Source organism: Phaseolus vulgaris, chromosome 6, assembly GCF_051622355.1.
Source record: "Phaseolus vulgaris cultivar YP4 chromosome 6, ASM5162235v1, whole genome shotgun sequence".
NCBI lineage: Eukaryota > Viridiplantae > Streptophyta > Magnoliopsida > Fabales > Fabaceae > Phaseolus > Phaseolus vulgaris.
Window position 1 is genome coordinate 25,415,816 of NC_143503.1, and position 20,520 is coordinate 25,436,335.

A 20,520-nucleotide genomic window follows, 5' to 3' on the forward strand; every position below is an offset into this window, starting at 1 on the left:
TCTAATCACTCACCCTGGGAGTGTATCTACCTTCCTCTCGCACTACGCACATGGTTCGCTCCTGAGCATGGCCCTCTCATGGGTCGTATCTATCCCAGGGGCCTCCCAGAGGTGGCATGAGTACTTCACGAGTCAGGTTACTCCCCACTAGTACTGGGAATATGGCCTTGAAGCCACCTATCTCTTCTCTTTATTATTGTTCTAAGCTATCGGGGCCCGAGACCTTCTCGTGATGTCGCCCCCTCCACGGTCTTTCCTACCCATGGGTATCGGGGGTAATACTGTCGATGTCTCAGTCCTGGCGACCCCTCCACCTGGCGACGCCTTAACTTGGCGACGCCTTAACCTGGCGACGCCTTAACCTGGCGACGCCTCAACCTGGCGACGCCTCAACCTGGCGACGCCTCAACCTGGCGACGCCTCAACCTGGCGACGCCTCAACCTGGCGACGCCTCAACCTGGCGACGCCTTGTCCTGACAACGCCTCAAGTGGTCAACTTGTTGACTTTCTTCCTTGGGCCCCCTTGAGGGATCCCACCATATGTTGACTTTGACCTTGACGTTGACTTTGACTTTGGTCAACCCCCGAGAACGGGACGGTACAGTAAATGACATTGTCTGGACTCATTTCGATTTTGACGAAAAATTCTTCATTGACTCGGTACATGTATAGAGTATGAGTATTATCCAATTTTTGAAATTCGGTATGAGGACGATGATGGGTATGAATATATTCACATCTTCATACTCGTCCCAATACTCATCTTCATCCTTATACTCGTTCATGTTATAAATCACTAAAACATCTTTAATTTATTATGTAACATAAAAAAAACTTATATTAACTTATCTTTGATTCTTATTTTTTTTAATTGATTTTTAGGTCACACATTTGATTATTTTTACTCTTTTTTATAATTACTTGACCTTTATAAAAAATTTATTTGGTATTCTCCTTTGATATTTATATAATTACAATTTCTTTCTTGATATTAGTAATATCATGTTTCATTTACTATATTTTTTCTTTTAACAAAAAATTATTTATTAATATTTGGAAGAGTAAGAGACATGTACATAAGCAGGTGCATGTATACCTGTTCTCCAATGTGGATGAAGATTAGATAAAAAAATTCATAGTATGGGGATGAAGTTGAAGTTTTACTTTGAAGAACGGGATGAGATAATCAAACTTGTATCCACCTCACCATATTGTCATCCCTAACCATGAATTTGGACATATACATGACTACATGTTTATTTTTTAGATTGTCAAGTTATACAATATGGACATAACACGTGAAAATATTAAATATGTCAACTATGTTGCAAGCAAAATATGTTGTTGATGAAAGGTAGATGATCATTTAGAAAAAATGACATGTAATGTTGGAGAATAACATTTTGAAATAATACATTGTATTATTCTTTTAAGTGTGATTTAAAATAATCATTATATTATATGTGGGGTACACTAACTTTACAAGATTGTCAAGGATTTTAAGATTATTTAGTTTAAAAGTAAGAAATTAGTTTCACATAATTATTGAATTTTTTCAAGAATATATTTCCAAAAGTAATTAATTAATTGGAAGCATGAAACACATTGTGTTTGATTGTGTTTGATGGACATGAAGTACAAAAATATACATACATAGTTGTGTATTATACAAAGTAAGTTTACAACATCAATGCTCTATTTGTTTCTCACAATGGATTCTTTGTAAGGAAATAATGGCGAAGAATGTACACACTTCAATGAATAAAATACTATTTAAAAACAGAAAACGAGGCAAAATCTGTGTGACATTTTTTCTTCGCAATAACAAGAAGATGACAAAGAAAGAGATAGCATCAGCAAGGAACGACCAAATGACAAGAGACAATTTGGTTTTTTAACTACCGAACATGGAAACTATGGGTTACATAAAGAAATTATCATAAACAGAGATGCGTAGCCCAATATGAAGCATAGATGTCTCTTGGATATGGGCTGGGCTTCTGGCCCATTCTCAATAATGTAACATTGATGGGTAATAATTTACTAAACAAATGAGAGTGATTTTTTCTGTACCTGTCACATTTCTTCTTGCATCCCATTATTTAGGTGAAATAATCAAAATGTTTCATCTAATTCATCATCATTCTGAAAAGCTTTTTCCAAATCTGAAAAATTTATTTCGAAAAATACATTCTAAAAATTTATTTCAAATTTTGTTTTTTCAAAAAATATTTTATAAGTTCCAAAAGGTATGTTTCGGAAACATTAAAAAGAAAATAATCTAGAAATTATTTTAAAAAGTTTTCCAAAATTTATGAATTTTATTGGGATCATGAAGAAACATCCAACAAATAAACATATGAAAAAACAATATGATATATAAGATATTTGACTTCACATTTTTTTTATGATATTCTATTATAGGCTATAAATAATTGTTCTGACAAAAATTATGTTCGAATTATTAATAATAATAAAAATATAATTAAGATATAAATATATAAACAAAGAATATAACACTAAATTCCTCTTCAAACATGTAGTTTCAGCATAGATTTAAAAAAAAAAGTATATTATAACATATTTCTCATGTTTTCAATTTGTTTCTAAACATTTTAACTCTCAGTTTAAAAATGTTTAGGAAATTTCTAATTTGCAAAATTTTCATTCATTTCACTTTTTTTTCATTTTATTTTTTGTTGTCATTTTATGAAAGAAAAAGCTATTGAATATAACAAACTTACTAACTAACAAAGTTTTTAAAATCTCATAAACTAAGAAGTTTAATCAAAACATCATCATGATTTTGCTTCTGATAAGAATTTAATTCAGATTTACAAATTATAAGAGTTTGTAACTATTAAATCAAAGACATTTAGTATCCAAACGTTATTAAATAGGAACTTGAGACTTTACTTTCAAACTTTTTTTTTAATTTGTTACTATTTTAGTTTTCAACTTTAATTTTTTACGAGCTAGTTTGTAATTGATTCAATTTGTATTAATTAATTTATTAATTTTTTTAAGATAAAATTAAGGATTTTAGTCCATTTTTTATTGTATTATATATTATTTAAATATGTATATATAATCATAAGTTCCTACTACATACATATATGCACACCTAGGAATAGCATATTCCTCCTCTTAAATAGTTTAGTTTACGAAAATACATGGGGCCAAACATGCATTTTATGGAAAAAGAAAAACATCCTTTTGGAAAGTAAAATGTTGTATGAACATCAAAGTGTAACAACAAAACGTTTGGTGTAGGACACTTAACTTATAGTATGTTTTTCAACACAAACTTCCATTCTTTAATTTGTATACCTTTTTTTAGCTATCTAGTTATCAAATAGATAAAACAAAAAGTAAATTAAAAAGGGAATCACGTGTCCATTTTTTTTATATTATATTTAGTTTCAATTTTTTTTTCCATTTAAGTATCCCTTGTCTATTCACAAATTGGATTCCTTCAACCAATTTTTCTAATAACTCAAGGGAAGTCCAATTTCTTAGAAAATAATTTATAAGAGTTGGAGTAAAATTTTGTTTTGATAAATTTATCTCTCTCTATATATATTTGTATAAAAATAAATAAACATTTTTTATAAGTTAAAATTAATTTTATAAAATTTTATGTTCTTTAATTTATTTTTCCTAAATATCAAAATGTATAAATTTAATTTAATTTGTTGAAAAAAAATTAAATTCATTGAGTGTTTGAAAGCATATTCAATGAAAAATAAATGTTAACAAAAGTCTTCCACACTATTTTTAGAAACGAGTGCTGATTAATTAAAGTTCATGTTAATATTCAGAGTGTGTTAATATCTAATTTCTCCTTCTACCTATATTTTTCTTATATGATAATCTATAAGATTACAAGAAAATTATAAAATATAAACTAATTTTTGAAAAAATAATAATTAGTTGTTGTATGAAAATTATAAAATATAAACTAATTTCTGAAAAAAAATAATTAGTTGTTGTATGACTAAATTAGAGACTAAAAATATTTTTAGTTTTTAAATTAATTTTTATTATTATTAAATGATTTCTAAATTGGTAATTAGCAACAAAGATTTTTGCTACCAAGTTTAGAATCTAAATAATTGGTAGTTAAAACTTGGTAGAAACTATTTAACAAATATAGAAACTAATTTATAAATAATTTTTTTTTAGTTTTTAAAATCACTTCTAATTTAGTTACTATAACAATTAATTATTTTTTGTCTCTAAAATTAATTTCTATTTCATGATTTTTTTTATAGTCTATTGTATTATATTTATAAAATATTTTGGATAAGATTACACGTAGGAAGAAAAACTAATTAATTTATTTCAACTTTTACTAATGTTTTGTTTTTACTTTTATAATAATTATTAAAGTAATTAATTATAATATACAACTACCAAAATGTTTTGTTATTTTTTTATAAAACTAGCAAAATTGAAATTGAAAATATGTACAATGGTTTTGAACCAAATATTTTAACAAAGAACTTGAAATTTGGTTTCACAATCTCAATAAAAATATTAGGTCCAACCAAATTACAAATAATGAAGAAATAATGTCTTTTTTAAATCTATTTAAAAAATACTTAATTTATTTTACTGTAACTTCACCTATAATCTGAAAATGCCAATATAAATTTAAATAAATAGTTAAAATATTACAATATTAAAAAGAAGTAGGTATAAATTTAAACCAACAAATTGAAAGATGAATAAAATAATCTATTAATCACCTCATTTTTAACTTGCCTTTTTATTATTTAATATAAATAATCATCTATTTAATATTGACACAGAAAAATAAAGTTAAAGTATTAAAATTATAAAATATCTTATACAGAAGATTTTTTTTTTTTCAAAATATACCTTGTGATAATAATTAGAGAGTGTATACTTGAATTTTGAAAATTTGTTGATTCTCTTTAGATCATTCTTCACAAATCTACCATAAATAGTAGGAATCCAAACTACACAAACCCTAAACCCTACACATAAACCATATACATAAAATATGGAAAAAAGTATCTTCATGACCATCACAACAATACATTGCAAGATTTTGGAGGCATAACATCCCTACAAATTCTCCATGTGAATGAATAGTTTGTGCTAGTTTAGGAGAAGGAGCTTTCTGCATAGTTTTCTCCATAAATAAAGATAGGTGTCTTTGCATACTCAAAAACTATGAAACATCTAGACAAACAACCCATCACACAAGGAGGAGGTCATTGCCTCATGTCTATAATTTCAATCAACAATGTAGACTTCACAATAACAAGATATTTCTTGAAAAATAATGTTTCTTTCATTCCTTTTCTTTCAAATATCGTTTGACCAATGGCTTCTGTTGAAGGTTTAACATCTTAAAACCAACTTCAACTTCTGCTGCAACATTCTTCATGTTTGTTCATATTCTCTGGTTTTAATTTTTCATGCTAACACACTTTTGCAAAAATTTAAGCTGTCATATGAAACTAAATAACTGTAAAAATGTTGAGATATGTATTAATTAGCATAGATAATAAATAAGATATATTGATTACTTTTCATGATTAGTTAATCACTCAAACAGTTATTTAGCTTGAAATATACATGTCATAAAGCTTCACCTAATACATGAAAGCTCAATTTTCTCAACAAAAATATCATTCATCATATCATTAACACCAAATTTCAAAATTTTCCTTTCTGCAAATTACATTAAATGTTGATCACACACCATTCAACACTTTTTTATAACACTTTAAATGTGGATTTTATTTAATTCTCCATGAATTGGATTTCATTTTCAAACTATTACATGAATTTGAAGTACTCATAAAATAATGTTATAAAATGTGTTAGTAATACTTTTTCAATAATATAAAGGCACTGTTCTGTCATATTATAGTTAAAAATGAGTAAGAAGTGAGTTTTGAATCCAACAATAATAAAGAGAGTACTACTAATTAATTTCATTTAATCATTTAACAACTCATTATTATGAGATAGGTGAAACAAATATTTCATGCAAATTAAACTTCTCTGATCAATATAATTATTAACTTCGATTGAAGAAAATTAGCACAACACACAAGATAATACAACTCTCTCCATACATGTATATTATATGTGAAGTGACCAGCGGGTGCCACATAAACACCTCAGCTACTTTCTAGACCAATAAAATAAAACACTGGCCTTTCAGAATCACAGTTACAAGAATTGATCAACACCTATTATGACACTTTATGGTTCTTCTACTGAGGTGAATAATAATAGGTATACAAACTTTTTTGTACTATTTTCTACCCTCATTGCTAAGGTCTCTAGAACTGGCCTCCTTGGAAGGTCTGGCCAAATTGCCAATTGCCTGGTGCCACATTGTAGCTTGCCACAGTTCTGCCATCACTGGTGGTCACTTGAAATGAGAGGGCTTGTCCATTGAGGTAGGAGTTGCTCTGCCAGTTTTGGCCCCAATTCCTTGACATGGGTTGCCATCCAGTTTTGGACCCTTTGATGGACACTGAATGCACATCCCCAGCACCACCCACATTGGTGATCAAAACTAGATTGAAGTAAGAGTGACCATTGATAGTGAATCTTATTCCTCCCTTCTTTGCACAAGGAACCCTGCCATCACCAAAATTATAGTATAGTTTAGTTTAGTACTAGTTAAACATATGATCAATTGAACAATGAAGATAAAGTGAGGAATACCAGTCATAGATAAGAAAATTAACTGCATGTAAGTAAACAAATCATGAATGTCTTTGAATATCAGCTGTTTGAGTTTCTCATCAGCATCTGAGATTACTTGTTTTTTTTTACTCACTTTATAGGCTTAATATGGTTAGTATAGATAAGGTAATTATGTTATTCAAGTCTCTTCAGTTTGAGATCAGTTTGATATGAAAGGTAGAAGTTGAGGTTTGGTAAGGGCTACACCAATTTTCACATGTTCATGAATAAGGGCCATTCACTAAAATGAGAATAAGTGTTGTACCTTTATGTGACTTTTCAATGAGAGAGTAATTCATTTTCAACATTTAATAACTTCACTTTATAAATTAGGTAATATAGTTGTAAATGAATTAAATGTGACCTTTAAGCTTGAAAGCATTGCCAAATTTATGGCTTCAATTACCTTCTGAAGGCTACCGGCACAATACCAGCTCTATATTCAGCAATTTGAAGGAAGGCAGGTTCAGCCATATCAAAGTGTTGCAAAGGTGGGTTGCACCAACCACCATTGTTGTTAGGCAAAGATGGATTTGGGGGGCAGAAGTTAGTAGCAGTGACTGTAATAGTGCCAGGTTTGCACCATCTTGGGTCATCATCACATCTCATTTCAAAGCAAGAACCACAGCTTAAGCCATTGTTGAACAAAGCAGTGCTAAGAGCCACAGTGTCTGTTCCATAACCCTGGCTATACAAATTTCCATACCCACATGCTCCACCTGCATGTATAAAACAAAAGGATAAACCCCACCATCTCAACTTTCAATATAATAATAATAATTAAAAGGAGTTTATTTCTTTACAATGTTAAAAAGAGTAGTTTTGCAAGGAATTTCACATAACTGAAATCTTTGACAAGTGACTAGATTTTCATGTTTTGAAACATGATGCAAAACTTATTAACACTTGCACATTATAGTATTAGTTATGAACGTGTTGCTATTGCTAATGTCGGCACTAGTAAATGGTAACACGGCACATTAAGTAAAATGGGCGTAGCTCAAGCTATGTGTACAGTTTCACTATTCCTCTATTCTTTCTCCTGCTAAAATTACATTTCTAGCCAATATTTAGGTTCATGAAAAGAAATATAATAAGTGAGATGTAATAAAAATGACATTAGATTTCAGTGTTTTTGGCTTATTTTTAAAGTAAGATGCATGGATTAGAATTTGAGGCAATACTTTCATGCAATATTTGTTTTCTTGATTTAAAAGTATAAGATAAAACCACTTTCTATTTTATTTTATCATAGCAATATCTTAACTTCATTTCATCTACTTGATTTCCTTTCATTCCATTCTATTTATCATTTGATATCAGAACAGAAAATATGCATAAACATCCATAGTAGTAGATATTTAGAGAGAGAAATTAATAAAAAGTGAAAATTGTGGACATAATATATGTTATGATGTCACTAAAAAAGAGAATAAAGATAAATACAAATATGAAGAAGTATTTGCACTATTTGAGTTGTAAAAAATATTACTCTCCACAAAGGAAAAGAAAAAGTAAAGAAATGAAGGCTAAACTCACCCATTGTGCCAGAAGCATCACCCCCACCATAGAAAGTGGCATGACCACCCTGCCAACCACCATAGTCAGCAGTGGCACCTTGGAGATTCATGTTAACAAAGAGAACAACAATGAGAGTCAGAAGAGCAATGGAAAGTTCCTTGTGTGCCATTGTGAGCTATGATAAGGCCTAAACAGGGGAGCAAAACAGAGGAATGTGCACTTTCTTTGCTATGCTGTGAGGTCAAGTGCTTAAAGGGGGGCCTCTATTTATAAGTAACATCTTTTTACTTTTTTTCTTTTCTCTTATTACTAACTTCAACAAAAGTGTTATTTTTCCCCAAAGCCACTGAACAAGTGACAAATGAAGTGCACATGCGCTGGTTCTAGTTGAGGTTCCCAACCGCTAATATTGTGGGCCACACCCCTGCACATGCAACCCCATCTATCTTTTCTTCCCAACTTTATAGATCAATATTAATATTTTTCTGTGGCCAATAGAATAATCAACATTTCTTCTTTTTTTCCCTTAGTAACACATTTTAAGTCATTCTTTTTAGAAGTTTTTATTATTAGTTAGAGTTTAGAAAATACAACTTAATACAACCAGTAAAATTTTGTAGTTTTATCAGATTTTAACTGATAATAAAGGATATATTTGATAGAGGATGTTGCTAAGCAGTTTTTTGTTGTTGCCTTTTATGTAATGGATAAATGGATAAGAGCTGAGGTATGATTAGCTCTTGCATGGTGTTAAGAGTCCCTATGATAAAAGTCTCAAAAGCTAAATTGCACTTTGAATTGAGATGTGTAGGGTCTTAAGAAATTATGAACAGTATCTTAGCACATGGAGAAGTATCTGTCTAACTGGGCAAAATCAAAAGAAGAAGCTACTTAGGACATTTGTATGGTGCAGCCAGCTCTCCTTTTCCAAGGGTCAAAAAGGGGATAGAACAGTATCTTCTCAGTGCTTCAAAATGTGCCACATAAGAAGTATTTCAAGGGCCTGGTCATTTTATTTTATTGATTTATTTGGTATTTTCAGTTCTTGAATATAATAAAAGAGTTGGTTGATACTTTAATAGAAACAGCCTTGCTTCCAGTTGGACAATCTGAGAGTGGTAATTGGTATGCTTTCACTCACACAAATGTAAGTTAACTACTTGACCCTTCCCTCTGAGAGTTTTTTAATTACATTGAAGAAGGAGCTTCTATTTGGTGGAAGATCATGTCCTAATTAGGTGTAGCATATTTACACTCACTAATTGATTTGGTGTTTGACACACAAAACATGTGGACAAAACCATTATGTGGAGTCTTACAAGTTACAAGTATTTCTTGAAAATAATTGTCATATATGTGTGTAAATACATTATGAGAATTTACTAAATAGGAATCAATGGACTTAAAGAGAAAAAAAGAAGGGTAGTTAAAAGTGATAAATGAAACTACTAGCTGTTTTTAACAACCACAGTATATTCTGAAAGTTAATGTGGCTGTTTCCTTTTCTCCCTTGTTGGGGATGAGTCCTATTTCCTTGGTTTCTAAGGGGCACAAAGTTTAATTAACAAAATTAACATTAATATATGCTTCCAAATGGGGGAAATTGAATTTAGACCCTTTCTAAATTTTATCATTATATTGTGTGACCAGGTATTCTTGATCTTGTTTCACAAGAATGCAACCATCGTATCTGGTGTCAGTGATTTCTTAATGAAAGAAAACTAAATTAACATAGGAATCTGGAGGTGAAGAATATTTAAGGATCTTTATTCTTGTTATTCATCCTCAACAATTGTTTTTTTGTTTTTTTGCTTTCCGGTGTGTGTATGTTATTTTCTAAGAGGGTTCTTACTAAAGTGATGAATCAAATGTATAATTTGACACATGGGATGAGACAGACATTGTGGATATGTTCTGCTGACTTTTATGGGAGCTCTAATCACATGCAATGCAATGGCCAGAAAACTAGTATTGACTATTGAATACATGGTTGATATTTGAAAGCATACATTGCCAATGCTATGTTGATTAAAACCAGAACAAGATAACATGGCATTTTTTATATCACTCTCATCATGTTTTTCTTTCTTTCTTTTTTCTTTTTTATATTCTTTTTAAAGATAGCTTAGCAAATTTCTTTTCTTCTGTGGAAGATTCACATTCAATGTCTGTGAGTAGGAGTTCTTGAGTTTAGAAAAATAAAAGATTCTACATGTAAAAGTACAGTCATGTTCATCCATTAACTTTGAATGTTATCATTGGTGCATGTGTGCTTATTTTGTTCATATTCAATCATAACACATTCAAAGTGCATAGACACACCTTAAAAGTGTATTGTAGAATTTCTCAGAAACATGCTTCAAAAGAATACAAGCTTATCAATATAAAAACTGTCTTTTCTTCATTATTTATCAATTTTCAACACAATCCCTTTTTTTTTCCTTTACTCTCTCTTCTGCAATTTTCTCTCGCCCCTGTAAAACACAAATACACTTTTAGTTTATGTTAAAACTAGCTTGTGCTTCTTTTGGTTTAACTAAAATTTCAAGTTGCTTAAATCAAAACATTATTTTGGCCTGACAAAAAAAAGGACAAAATAAAAGATAAAATGAATGATTCAAAAAATGGATTTTTGTTCCCTTACTGTTAAAAAAATACTAAATATCCAAATCTATAACCTTATACAAGTAAACTTTTGCTGTTGAAAGGCATCTTCTTCAATTATTAGTTAGGTAGTTCAGTTAATTATATTCTACAGGGCATTTTGAGTTAATATTAATAATAGGATCATTCTAAGGTATTTCCTTTGTATTCACACCATATAACTTTTCACCCAAATTAAAAAATAATTCATAACATATAATAAACGACCGACAAAGTACTAGTGGGTAAATTTTCTTAAAAAACTATGTTTAGAAATTTCCTTTGAGAATGTAAACTATAGCATTGATGTCTATTTCAAAAGGGTTATTTTTTCCCCTTTGTTTGATCCATTTATTCGGTTATTTTATTGGTTAAGCTGTGGTCTTCTGTTCATAACTAAAATAAGCTACTAATAGTAGTTAACAGCACTTTAATGAGGTAACCATTTTGTAAACCATGTTGATATCATCAAAGTCTTAAAATTTCAACTGCTACAAAATTTATTATAAACATGGGAGCAGGATCACATGATATATTTGAAAATAAAGTATAATGCATAATTCTTTCTTGCTTGCTCTAAATGACATTGACAAGGACAGTGCAATGGCTATTATTGCACAAAATGCTTTGGAGACTGTCATATTTCCTTTCAAATCAAATAAAAGAGAAAATAGCTTCTGACCGACTATGTGAGAACCCTTTCACATATTTGTCTATTCATTTTCATATCATTTTCTTGGTAACAACTTTCCTTGACAAGGACAGAAGATAAGTGAATTAATCTCACATGGATTCTTACACTCATCAGCAATGCAAGTAGCACAAGTCTATTCATCTCGTGCTTCTTTTTTTCTTTTTCTTGTAACGAGCTTCTGAATTGCAGAAATCAGTAAAGAATGTATAATAAGAAACCAAACTCCATTCATGTGAACCTGCAAGCTCAATTCTGCAGAATTTTGGACATCCCCATAAAGTTTTCTCACTTTTGCTATAATAATTACGCCATTATAAAAATTAGGTGACAATCTAAGTATTCAGTAAATGAATCAAATAAATAAGGTCCACTTCAATTTCTATCTCTTAAATCCAAGTGATTAATCAATTAAAAAGGCTCCATATGCTGGTCAAAACATAGAAGCTAATTTTAGGAGATAACAAGACTAAGTAATTAAGAGGAAAAAGTGAGTTAAGTTTTTTTGCATTCTTACAATCATAGTTGAGTGATCCTTGCTTGTTATCAATGAGATTTCTCGTAAAGTATAATGTTTACATACATAAAGACTCTTAATATTAAACCTTAAAATGACTTAAAAAACATAATTACCTCTCAATCATAACCATGTTGGTGTTCTAGATTGTTTTATACTTTTGGTATTACGTTTCTAAATTCTTTTTAGACCCTTTATCAATTAAATTTGCTTGTCACCAATTTCTGGCATATAATCATTAATAGACATAAAATAGGCTCTAAAATATACTTTATGTGACAGAACAGATAGGGAATTGTTTGTCATGTTGTTATTATAAGTCTAGCTTAGAATGGATTGAGAAGAAAACCATGGTAATTGTGATTTGTATTCCTAGCTAACTATATAAAGTAGAGAAAGAAAAGGCCACAGTAGCTGATGAAATTATACTTGGCCCTACCATGTTAGGGGCACATGCAAGTTTCGGTTGAGCTTTCTCTTAAATCTTAATCCCTGTCTTTCTTTATTATTTTCCCTTTTTATCTTTTCTTCTTCTAAGATTTCATGTACCAATCAATCATATACCATCATAAATTAATGACTAGTACATATGTAAATGAACTTCAAAAAGAATCCTTTCTAACTTAACTTGTGATTCTAAGTCATATTTTATTTTTACCACCATTAGATTCTCTGGTTTTTCTGAGAGACTTTTGTAAATCATTTATAAAGATGTATTATATAGGAATTGAACAGAGTCTTCTCTAACAAACTTTGTTGTGAACTGAACTAGACTTATTAGATAGAATAATAGCTTCTTCCCTCTCAAAAAACCAAATTTGTCACAGTCCCAAAGGAATATGCCCTCTTTGATAGGTTTGGATCTGGTTTGACACCTTCCCTAAGGATTACATACGCGTAAAAGTATCTTTAAAAGGCATGCAGCTTACTATGAAATCACATTTCCTAACAACACATATGAAATGAACCTTCCATGATGATTCAATGCTAATTCTTAGTCCTAGTGTAAGGTATAGATATGGACAATTTTGAGACATAAGGGGGAATTTCCACTAGAAAAAGTTAAAAAAATGAATGTAAAAGATAAACCAACAAGGGGAAAAGTAGGCTAATTCAGGAACAAAACAAGTGATGAAAAAGGAAAGTTTCTCTCACTTATTTTAAAAGTGAAACTAATGAATATAAGATGTACCAGATTTGTTTGGTTTCTGCTGTTGGTTTAGGGATCAATGAAAGTTCCCTTCACAAGGGATTGTCCAATTTATTTGGTCCCAATTTTATGGTAAAGGAACTTGTGGATGACCTTGGGTGGTAGTATTTTAGTGAAGGACAGTTGAATTATGAACACACATATGGAACCAAAATGGCCATTTGTGAAGGGTAGGGGTCTGAGGAAACTAAAAACATGTGTATATATTTTAACCTTGGTAAACCTTATGAAAATTGCAGCAATAATATATGGGTCATAGTCAAGCCATAGAGACTTTGATGAAATTTAACAAAAATCTTTGAAAAATATATTTTTGTTTAGGTAGAGGAAAATGAATCCAAAAGTTTACATAATTTATGTCCACAAATTACTAACCTAGCTGTTTGAAATAAAATAAAATAAAATAAAAGTCTTTTTCCTTATTGAGGGGAGAGAAAATGGGTATTAATTCTCACCAAATATTTTGTGGTCTAGATTTTTCCATGATTGCTAAATTGAAGTTCAAATTTAGCAAATAAACATAACAAATCAAAGAATTATTTTCCTTTAAGGAAACCACAACAGTAACAAAAATATATATAGCATTTAATGTGTTTAGTTTGAGAAAAGAATATTTCATTATTGTTATCTTTTTTAATCAATCAATACAAATGAAAATAAATAAAATAACATTAAGCTAATACACTTTTGTAATTATCATTAAAAAGTATACAAAACATCTTTAATTTAATATCTTCATATTTCGAAATTTATTCATTTGAAATGGTCATTTCGTTTTCCAAAAAGTACAACAATATTTTTATTAAGTCATTAATGAATTTATAGCATGTGACAAATGTGAGCTATAAATTGTTTATGAATTAGATAGAAATATGAATAAAAAAAACCATTGTACATTTAACCCTATAGACGACTATTTCAAAGTATAAGTAAGCATGCAAATTAGTCCTCCTAATTAGGCACATATAATCCTCTGAAAAAATTACCTTTCAAAAGAAATATAGACATATTATAATAACTTAATCATCCTGAAAATTTTAAACATCAGTTTTAGTCATTTAACATTTAATTTATAGTTGAATTTAGTTCTTCAGTTAATAGATGATTAAATTTAACTTCATGTCACATATATTTATGGAGAACCACATAATCAATGAAACTAAAATGATTTATAAGTAAGTTACATAATTTTAAATATAATTTAATATTTATATGCCATCATTAGTTTTTAAAATAAAATTCAACAAATAATATGTAACAGTTTATAAGTTGATATGACTCTGCAACAATTATTTATGTTATCAGTATTTACACAGTCTTTTATGTAAAATAATACATGCTATGCATGGTTGGTAAGTAAGACAATTATCTAACTCATTAAGTTTCTGAACCTATCCATCAGTTTCAATAATCAATTGGACTGCACAGTTTTTCCATTTGTCGCATTGCATAAGAATCTGTGGAGAATTGAGTTCATATTTGGTTCCTAATTATCATATTAGGAACACTATCAAAGACTTAATGCAGATTATTTTTAAGTACCATCTCTCAATTCAAAACAATTATCGATTGAGAAAAGGAAAAGAATATTTGGTTGCCTTTTAGTAGATTTTTAGACAAGAGAAAATATGTATATTAAATAAGTCAATCAAGGTTAAAATACTATTATTAGCCAAATCACATTATTCTTTAAGAAAGAGGATTAAGTAAATATATACAGATTTATTCAACATGAATTAGTCTGACCATAAACATATAAACAAACAAGAAATAACAATATACATATCATCAATAATGGAGGCTGAATTTTATAATTTTTTTGTTTTATTTTTTTCTCTAACTATATAAGAGGTGTTGATGAATATTTTACTCATGATACTTTTTGCTAAATGTGCCATACCTTCAAGACAACCGAAAACAAAAGTAATTATACACTAAATGGTGACTTTTGGGGTATGGAGTCATTCTTTTAAATAGCAAATTATATAAACTATTCTTTTAAATAGCAAATTATATAAACTATTCTCGAACAGGATTGAAATAAAGAGAACGATTGAACTCCTTTTTGGTCAGTTAGTCTGCTCTATTTCTTGTCTTCATGAATTCCAGGTTCGGATGATATATGTAAAAGGCACTCCTACGCTTAAGTAAGACTTCGGCACTCGCCACTCAGTATATTTAGTACTACTTGATGTTTGATCTTTGATCAGTCTCATCAATTTTCTGCTTGTGTGTAATGGTTTCTATCGGCCTTGAACGGATGTTGTGAGGTCAATTTGTTAAGGAGAAGTGATCCTGGAGGCAATCAAAGATGGTTTATTAAGCATAACTTTGGTGATGGTTTTAAAGCTACCACAACAATAGGCCAAAAGTTGTTAATGTGGTCAGCCCCCTTGGAACTTAGGAATAAGCAAAACAATGTTAGAATTTACATCAAGAAGGATCTAACCCTGATGGAAGAATTGAGAGACAGAGCAAAAGACATCTAACCCAATGATATCCCAGAAAACTTGGTAGAAGTAGCCACCAAAACTATCAAAGTTAGAGGCACTGTGCCCATTCAGGGAGAAGATAACCTATTTGACCTTTTCGAATGAGGGAGGCTTGGTGAGCTTGACAGAGCATGGAGCTTGACAGAGCATGGAGTGAGGAAACATCTGAGAAGTCATTCCTGCATGCTTAGAGAGAAGAAAAGTAGCCTAAGATATGAGCATCTAGATCTGATCGGGAAGTTAGAAACTTATTCGCATCCCTAAGAATCAAATTGGATTGAATAGAATGCTTGAATTTCACCACACTGTAAAAAAAACTTGGGAGTTTCTATCTCCATTAGTAAACCATTGTATCCTATATTTCTCTTTCGGAAAAGCTTCCTCAAACAAGAAGGCATGACTAGAATGTATGATTTGGATCGTTGAGAACAGTAAACTGATTACAATCTTGTAACTAACTGAGGAACATGAAACATTGCAACTGACTATTGACCCGTTACACCAATAACCAATCATGTAAGAACCCAATTCACATTACAAACCTTAAACCACAGCCAAGGTAATAATGTATAGCCAGAGGCAATTTCTAACTAGTCCCCATATGTAAAGCATTGCTCGAAAATGAATATCGGATGTCAGAAAACTTGTCTTGTCTCAGACATTGTAATTCTTGCTTTGTGCGTAAAAAGCAACAAAGGCTAGCAGTCATACGATACTTTCAAAGCAATTGAATGGCAATATTTAGATTATGTACTCATCCAAAATGTGAAAACGGTAAGATATAAATTTATCGGCCCAAAAATACAACACGATCCTTTTGGACTGCCTGTGTTAGGTTGATATCGAAAAGCTCACAACGTATAGGCATCTCCATCTCATAGAACGGATTCTTCAAAACGTAGTCCGTGTACAATTCATAAACAAATTTCAGTAAATTTTCCATGTGTTGAGCTCCCGGCTCACATACCACAAAAAACTTTGTCCCTGCAAGGGAGAAGAAACATTTTTGTTAATACCAATATTAGGAAGAAATAAAAGTGAGAAAATCTTGCATGCTTATTTTGCCAGTGACATTTAACCGAATACAGAACTGCTAAACAATAAAAAGATAGTTCCAACTTCCATTAAAATAACAAGTGTGAAACATAAACGCTAAAGTAGGGCAAGGAAACAGCTAAACAACAGCCAAACATCTAAAACAATGTCAACTCTCAAGAATTCAAGTTCATTGATCCAAATCCGAAGATGCAGATGTGACCCAGAGGAATGGAAAATTTTGTATTGTGTTTAAAAAAAAGCCAAATGAGGACAGTGCGAAAAAGTGAAGTAATGGGTGTTTATTACCAGAAAAATGACAGTGCTGAGAAAACATTATAATCACACAGCAAGAAAGAAGTATGTAATTACAAAAATAATAATAAAAATCAAATACAGTTAACATACTGGGTCATATCACCAACAAGTTATATTTATTTCTACATTAATCCAACCTGTCTTCCAACTAAACGATTCTGTTTTTTACTCCTAATATCAGGTGTTCGAGAAAATAATTCATTTCTAAGTTTGCAACATAACATTTCTAAGTTCACCTTATAATGGGGTTTATCTGTTTAGCCTATGGAGACCTTTTAGACAGAATCAAGATTAAAATCCCAAGGCAATCAAGTCCACTTCATTTATAATGGCGTTTACAAATACTTATCTAGAGCATATACTCAAAGCACATGCGTGCATGAAAAGGAAAAGGTGTTACTAGACATAAACTAATCATGTATTCACTGAGTAAATTGCAAAGCTAGTGCAATAATGAGTTAAAGACTAATTACCTGTCAGCGACTGAAAGCAATGAAGATCAAACGTATCTGCTTGGAGAAGTTCAATTCCTAAACAGCCTGATACAGGTGATAACTGCTGAGAGATTGCATGCATTGAGTGCCATAAACTTGCCACCCGCAAGCTGTCATTGGTATCCATTCGTCCAGCAGACCCATAATCCTAAATGCAAAAGAATTGTCGTAATTATAATAGATTCCATGTAAAAAGAAAAGCTTAACTAAAACTCTAACTAAAATATTGAAATTGATTTTTAAAACGAAAGGTCGGAAAGAAAACTAAAATATCGTCGCTATCCATCTTCCCAGCAAGTCCATATCCTAATTAATAAGATTCAGCATACTTCTTCTTAAACATATTGACAATTCTAGCTTCTAAGAAACAAACAAAACTCCAAATATCAGACTTATATACTGAGGAACCAGTGGGATGAAATGTAAAAGATATCTTGGTCATTTCTTTAACCGAATTTAGAAGCTGTAGCTCAATATACAAGCTGATCGGACATACGAGACTTAATTAACCATGCAAAAGAAAGTATAACAATGTCAGAACTTTAGGTTTCTGTCACATTAGAAAAAAAACATGTAACAATAATAATGCTTCCTGCCATCATTTCAGGGGAATATAAAATAAATTTCTTAGAAACCCATCAGAAATAATTTAAAGTTTGAATTAGAGAGCAACAGAAAGTAAAGACAACCATACCTTATAATAGATCAAACCACCAGACTTATTGATGATGTAAAGACTGTAAATTGCAGCCATTCCAAAAACTTTTCCAGAATCTGAAACGAATGTGGGGATAGAATTTAACAGCGAATTTTTCCAAATTAAACTCTTGTACTTACCACAATTACACTGTCTAGGATTTACAGTACCGGCAACAAACCAACATTATCGTGAACACTGAATGAAAATAATTGACAATAAATAATTAAAACACATATCAGCATCCAAATGCTCCTGAAGAACAGCCAAAGACATAAAGCAATCTTTACCATTACATTTACAAGAACCACAACCAAAATTCAGAACCCCAATTTTTTACTTCTTTTGAAAGAAAAACATTTGATTAGACAAGCGAAGCACGAAAGCGGTCCACAGAATTAAGCGCGCCGAATGCGATGCGGACCGGACGCGGCGTCCAGAACATAATTTCGGCACAACACAAAACCAGATCCAGAAATATCTCATAATCTGAAAACACGTGAGAGGAGAAGAAACAAAATCATACCGTGAGGGCAGAAAACCTAACAGAGAGAAGGAGAGGAGTATCGACGTCGTCAGAGTGAGGCTCCTTGCCCCGCCGTTGCGGTCGCCGACGCGAACTTGAGGGAGGAGGTCAGATCAGCTTGCAGCGGAGGGAGGGGAGATTGGAGATGAGATTCGTTGCTCGTGAGTGAGTATGTTGCCGGTTTCCGGTAACCGGTCGCCGCCGCGCCGCGAGCTTGAGGGAGGAGGCGATTCGTTGCTGTGGGTGAGTTGTGTTTAGTGTTTTGCCTTCTTGTTTTCAGTTTCAGAGAGAGTGAGGTATTACGGGTTACGGGTTATGGGTTATGGGCTGAAATACCCGACCCACGTAATCAGATTATTAACATTGTTATTTTTAATTTGAAGTATTTAATGATTATTTTAAAACTAAATATTTAATAAATTAAAAATTTTGGTTTACTTATTTCTTATTATTTCCTTTAATTGTATTTTACTTATCTCCTGGACTGATGAGTAATTATCTATATCAAATTCTTTCATATAGATTTTTTTTATCGGCCTTTCATATAGATTGTTAATTATTTAAAAAACTAAAACCAAATACAAAAAAATATAATCACATTTAGTATGTTTTATTAATTAATTAATTTAGTTTTCCTTAAATTAAAATATTTTTTACCATTTAAAAAGATCATGATAATTAATTTAGTAATTAATAAATAGCACAATTAATTTAATAATAAAAGAAGTACATGGTTTAATTGATGACATTGTGCTTCATATTATGGATGATCTAGATTTCACGATTGCTTTTAATTTTTTTTCTTAATATATATATATATATATATATATATATATTAAATAAAGAGGATAATGTGTTTATGTAAGTTATTGAGATATGCTAACCCAACTATTGTTAGCTGTGGAATCTCCTTTTATGGTACATAATACATCATACTATAGATGTAATTAAAAGTGAATAACACATATTCAGTGTATTAGATTAATATATAGTTGATACATTTTTATTTTGTATTAAATAATTAATGATTATTTAATATTTATAGTACTGCTACTTTATATTTAAATAATAATTTATCCATTTTGTATATATGAATGAATTTTTTTAGAATATTTTAATGCACAGCTAAAAATTAAGTGATTTATTGAAGTATCTTTCATCTATAAAATGTTTCTGTAATAATAAGATGTAAAGAGTAATTAAATATTATTTTTAATATACACGTTTTAATCAGTATTTTTTTTTTCATAATGGGTTTAAGTTTTAGTTATATAATAATTAATGAAAAAATAATCACATCAAAAAAACATTTATCCTTTTAAACAAGGCTACTTGAATTAATTATTATTAAATATAATTTCTAAATATCATGAATATCACTGCAAAAGTATAACATGAGACCACTCGTTTCACTTGTCCTCAATCTAAACATGAAAATCTAAATTTTTGTTTATCATCCAAAAATGGTAGCTTTTCCATTTAGAAGTTTTTTTAAGTAAAAAAACATTTAAAAAATTACTTATATTTTCATTATTATTTTGTTTCAGCTTTTAAAAAAAAAACAAAATCTAAAATCTGATTAAAACCACAAACTATTTTAATAACTCATCATAAAAATTGGTTGTTTTTAAAAGCAT

The 20,520-nt window shown here is 30.4% G+C and overlaps 2 protein-coding genes across 2 annotated transcripts; both read right to left on the reverse strand.

The window, feature by feature from the left end:
• Window positions 1–6,022: 6,022 nt before the first annotated feature.
• Window positions 6,023–8,509, reverse strand: LOC137831556 (expansin-A8-like). The gene is made up of 3 exons (XM_090303449.1): window positions 8,279–8,509; window positions 7,146–7,458; window positions 6,023–6,631 (listed from the first exon to the last, which is right to left on the reverse strand). The coding sequence occupies exons 1-3, from the start codon at window positions 8,427–8,429 to the stop codon at window positions 6,328–6,330; spliced, it is 768 nt and encodes a 255-aa protein (XP_090159575.1). The 5' UTR covers window positions 8,430–8,509; the 3' UTR covers window positions 6,023–6,327.
• Window positions 8,510–16,448: 7,939 nt separating this feature from the next.
• On the reverse strand, window positions 16,449–19,212 carry LOC137831557 (SNARE-like superfamily protein). Its single transcript, XM_068639280.1, has 4 exons — window positions 18,884–19,212; window positions 18,355–18,434; window positions 17,640–17,808; window positions 16,449–16,797 (listed from the first exon to the last, which is right to left on the reverse strand). The coding sequence occupies exons 2-4, from the start codon at window positions 18,412–18,414 to the stop codon at window positions 16,601–16,603; spliced, it is 426 nt and encodes a 141-aa protein (XP_068495381.1). The 5' UTR covers window positions 18,415–18,434; window positions 18,884–19,212; the 3' UTR covers window positions 16,449–16,600.
• Window positions 19,213–20,520: the final 1,308 nt, after the last annotated feature.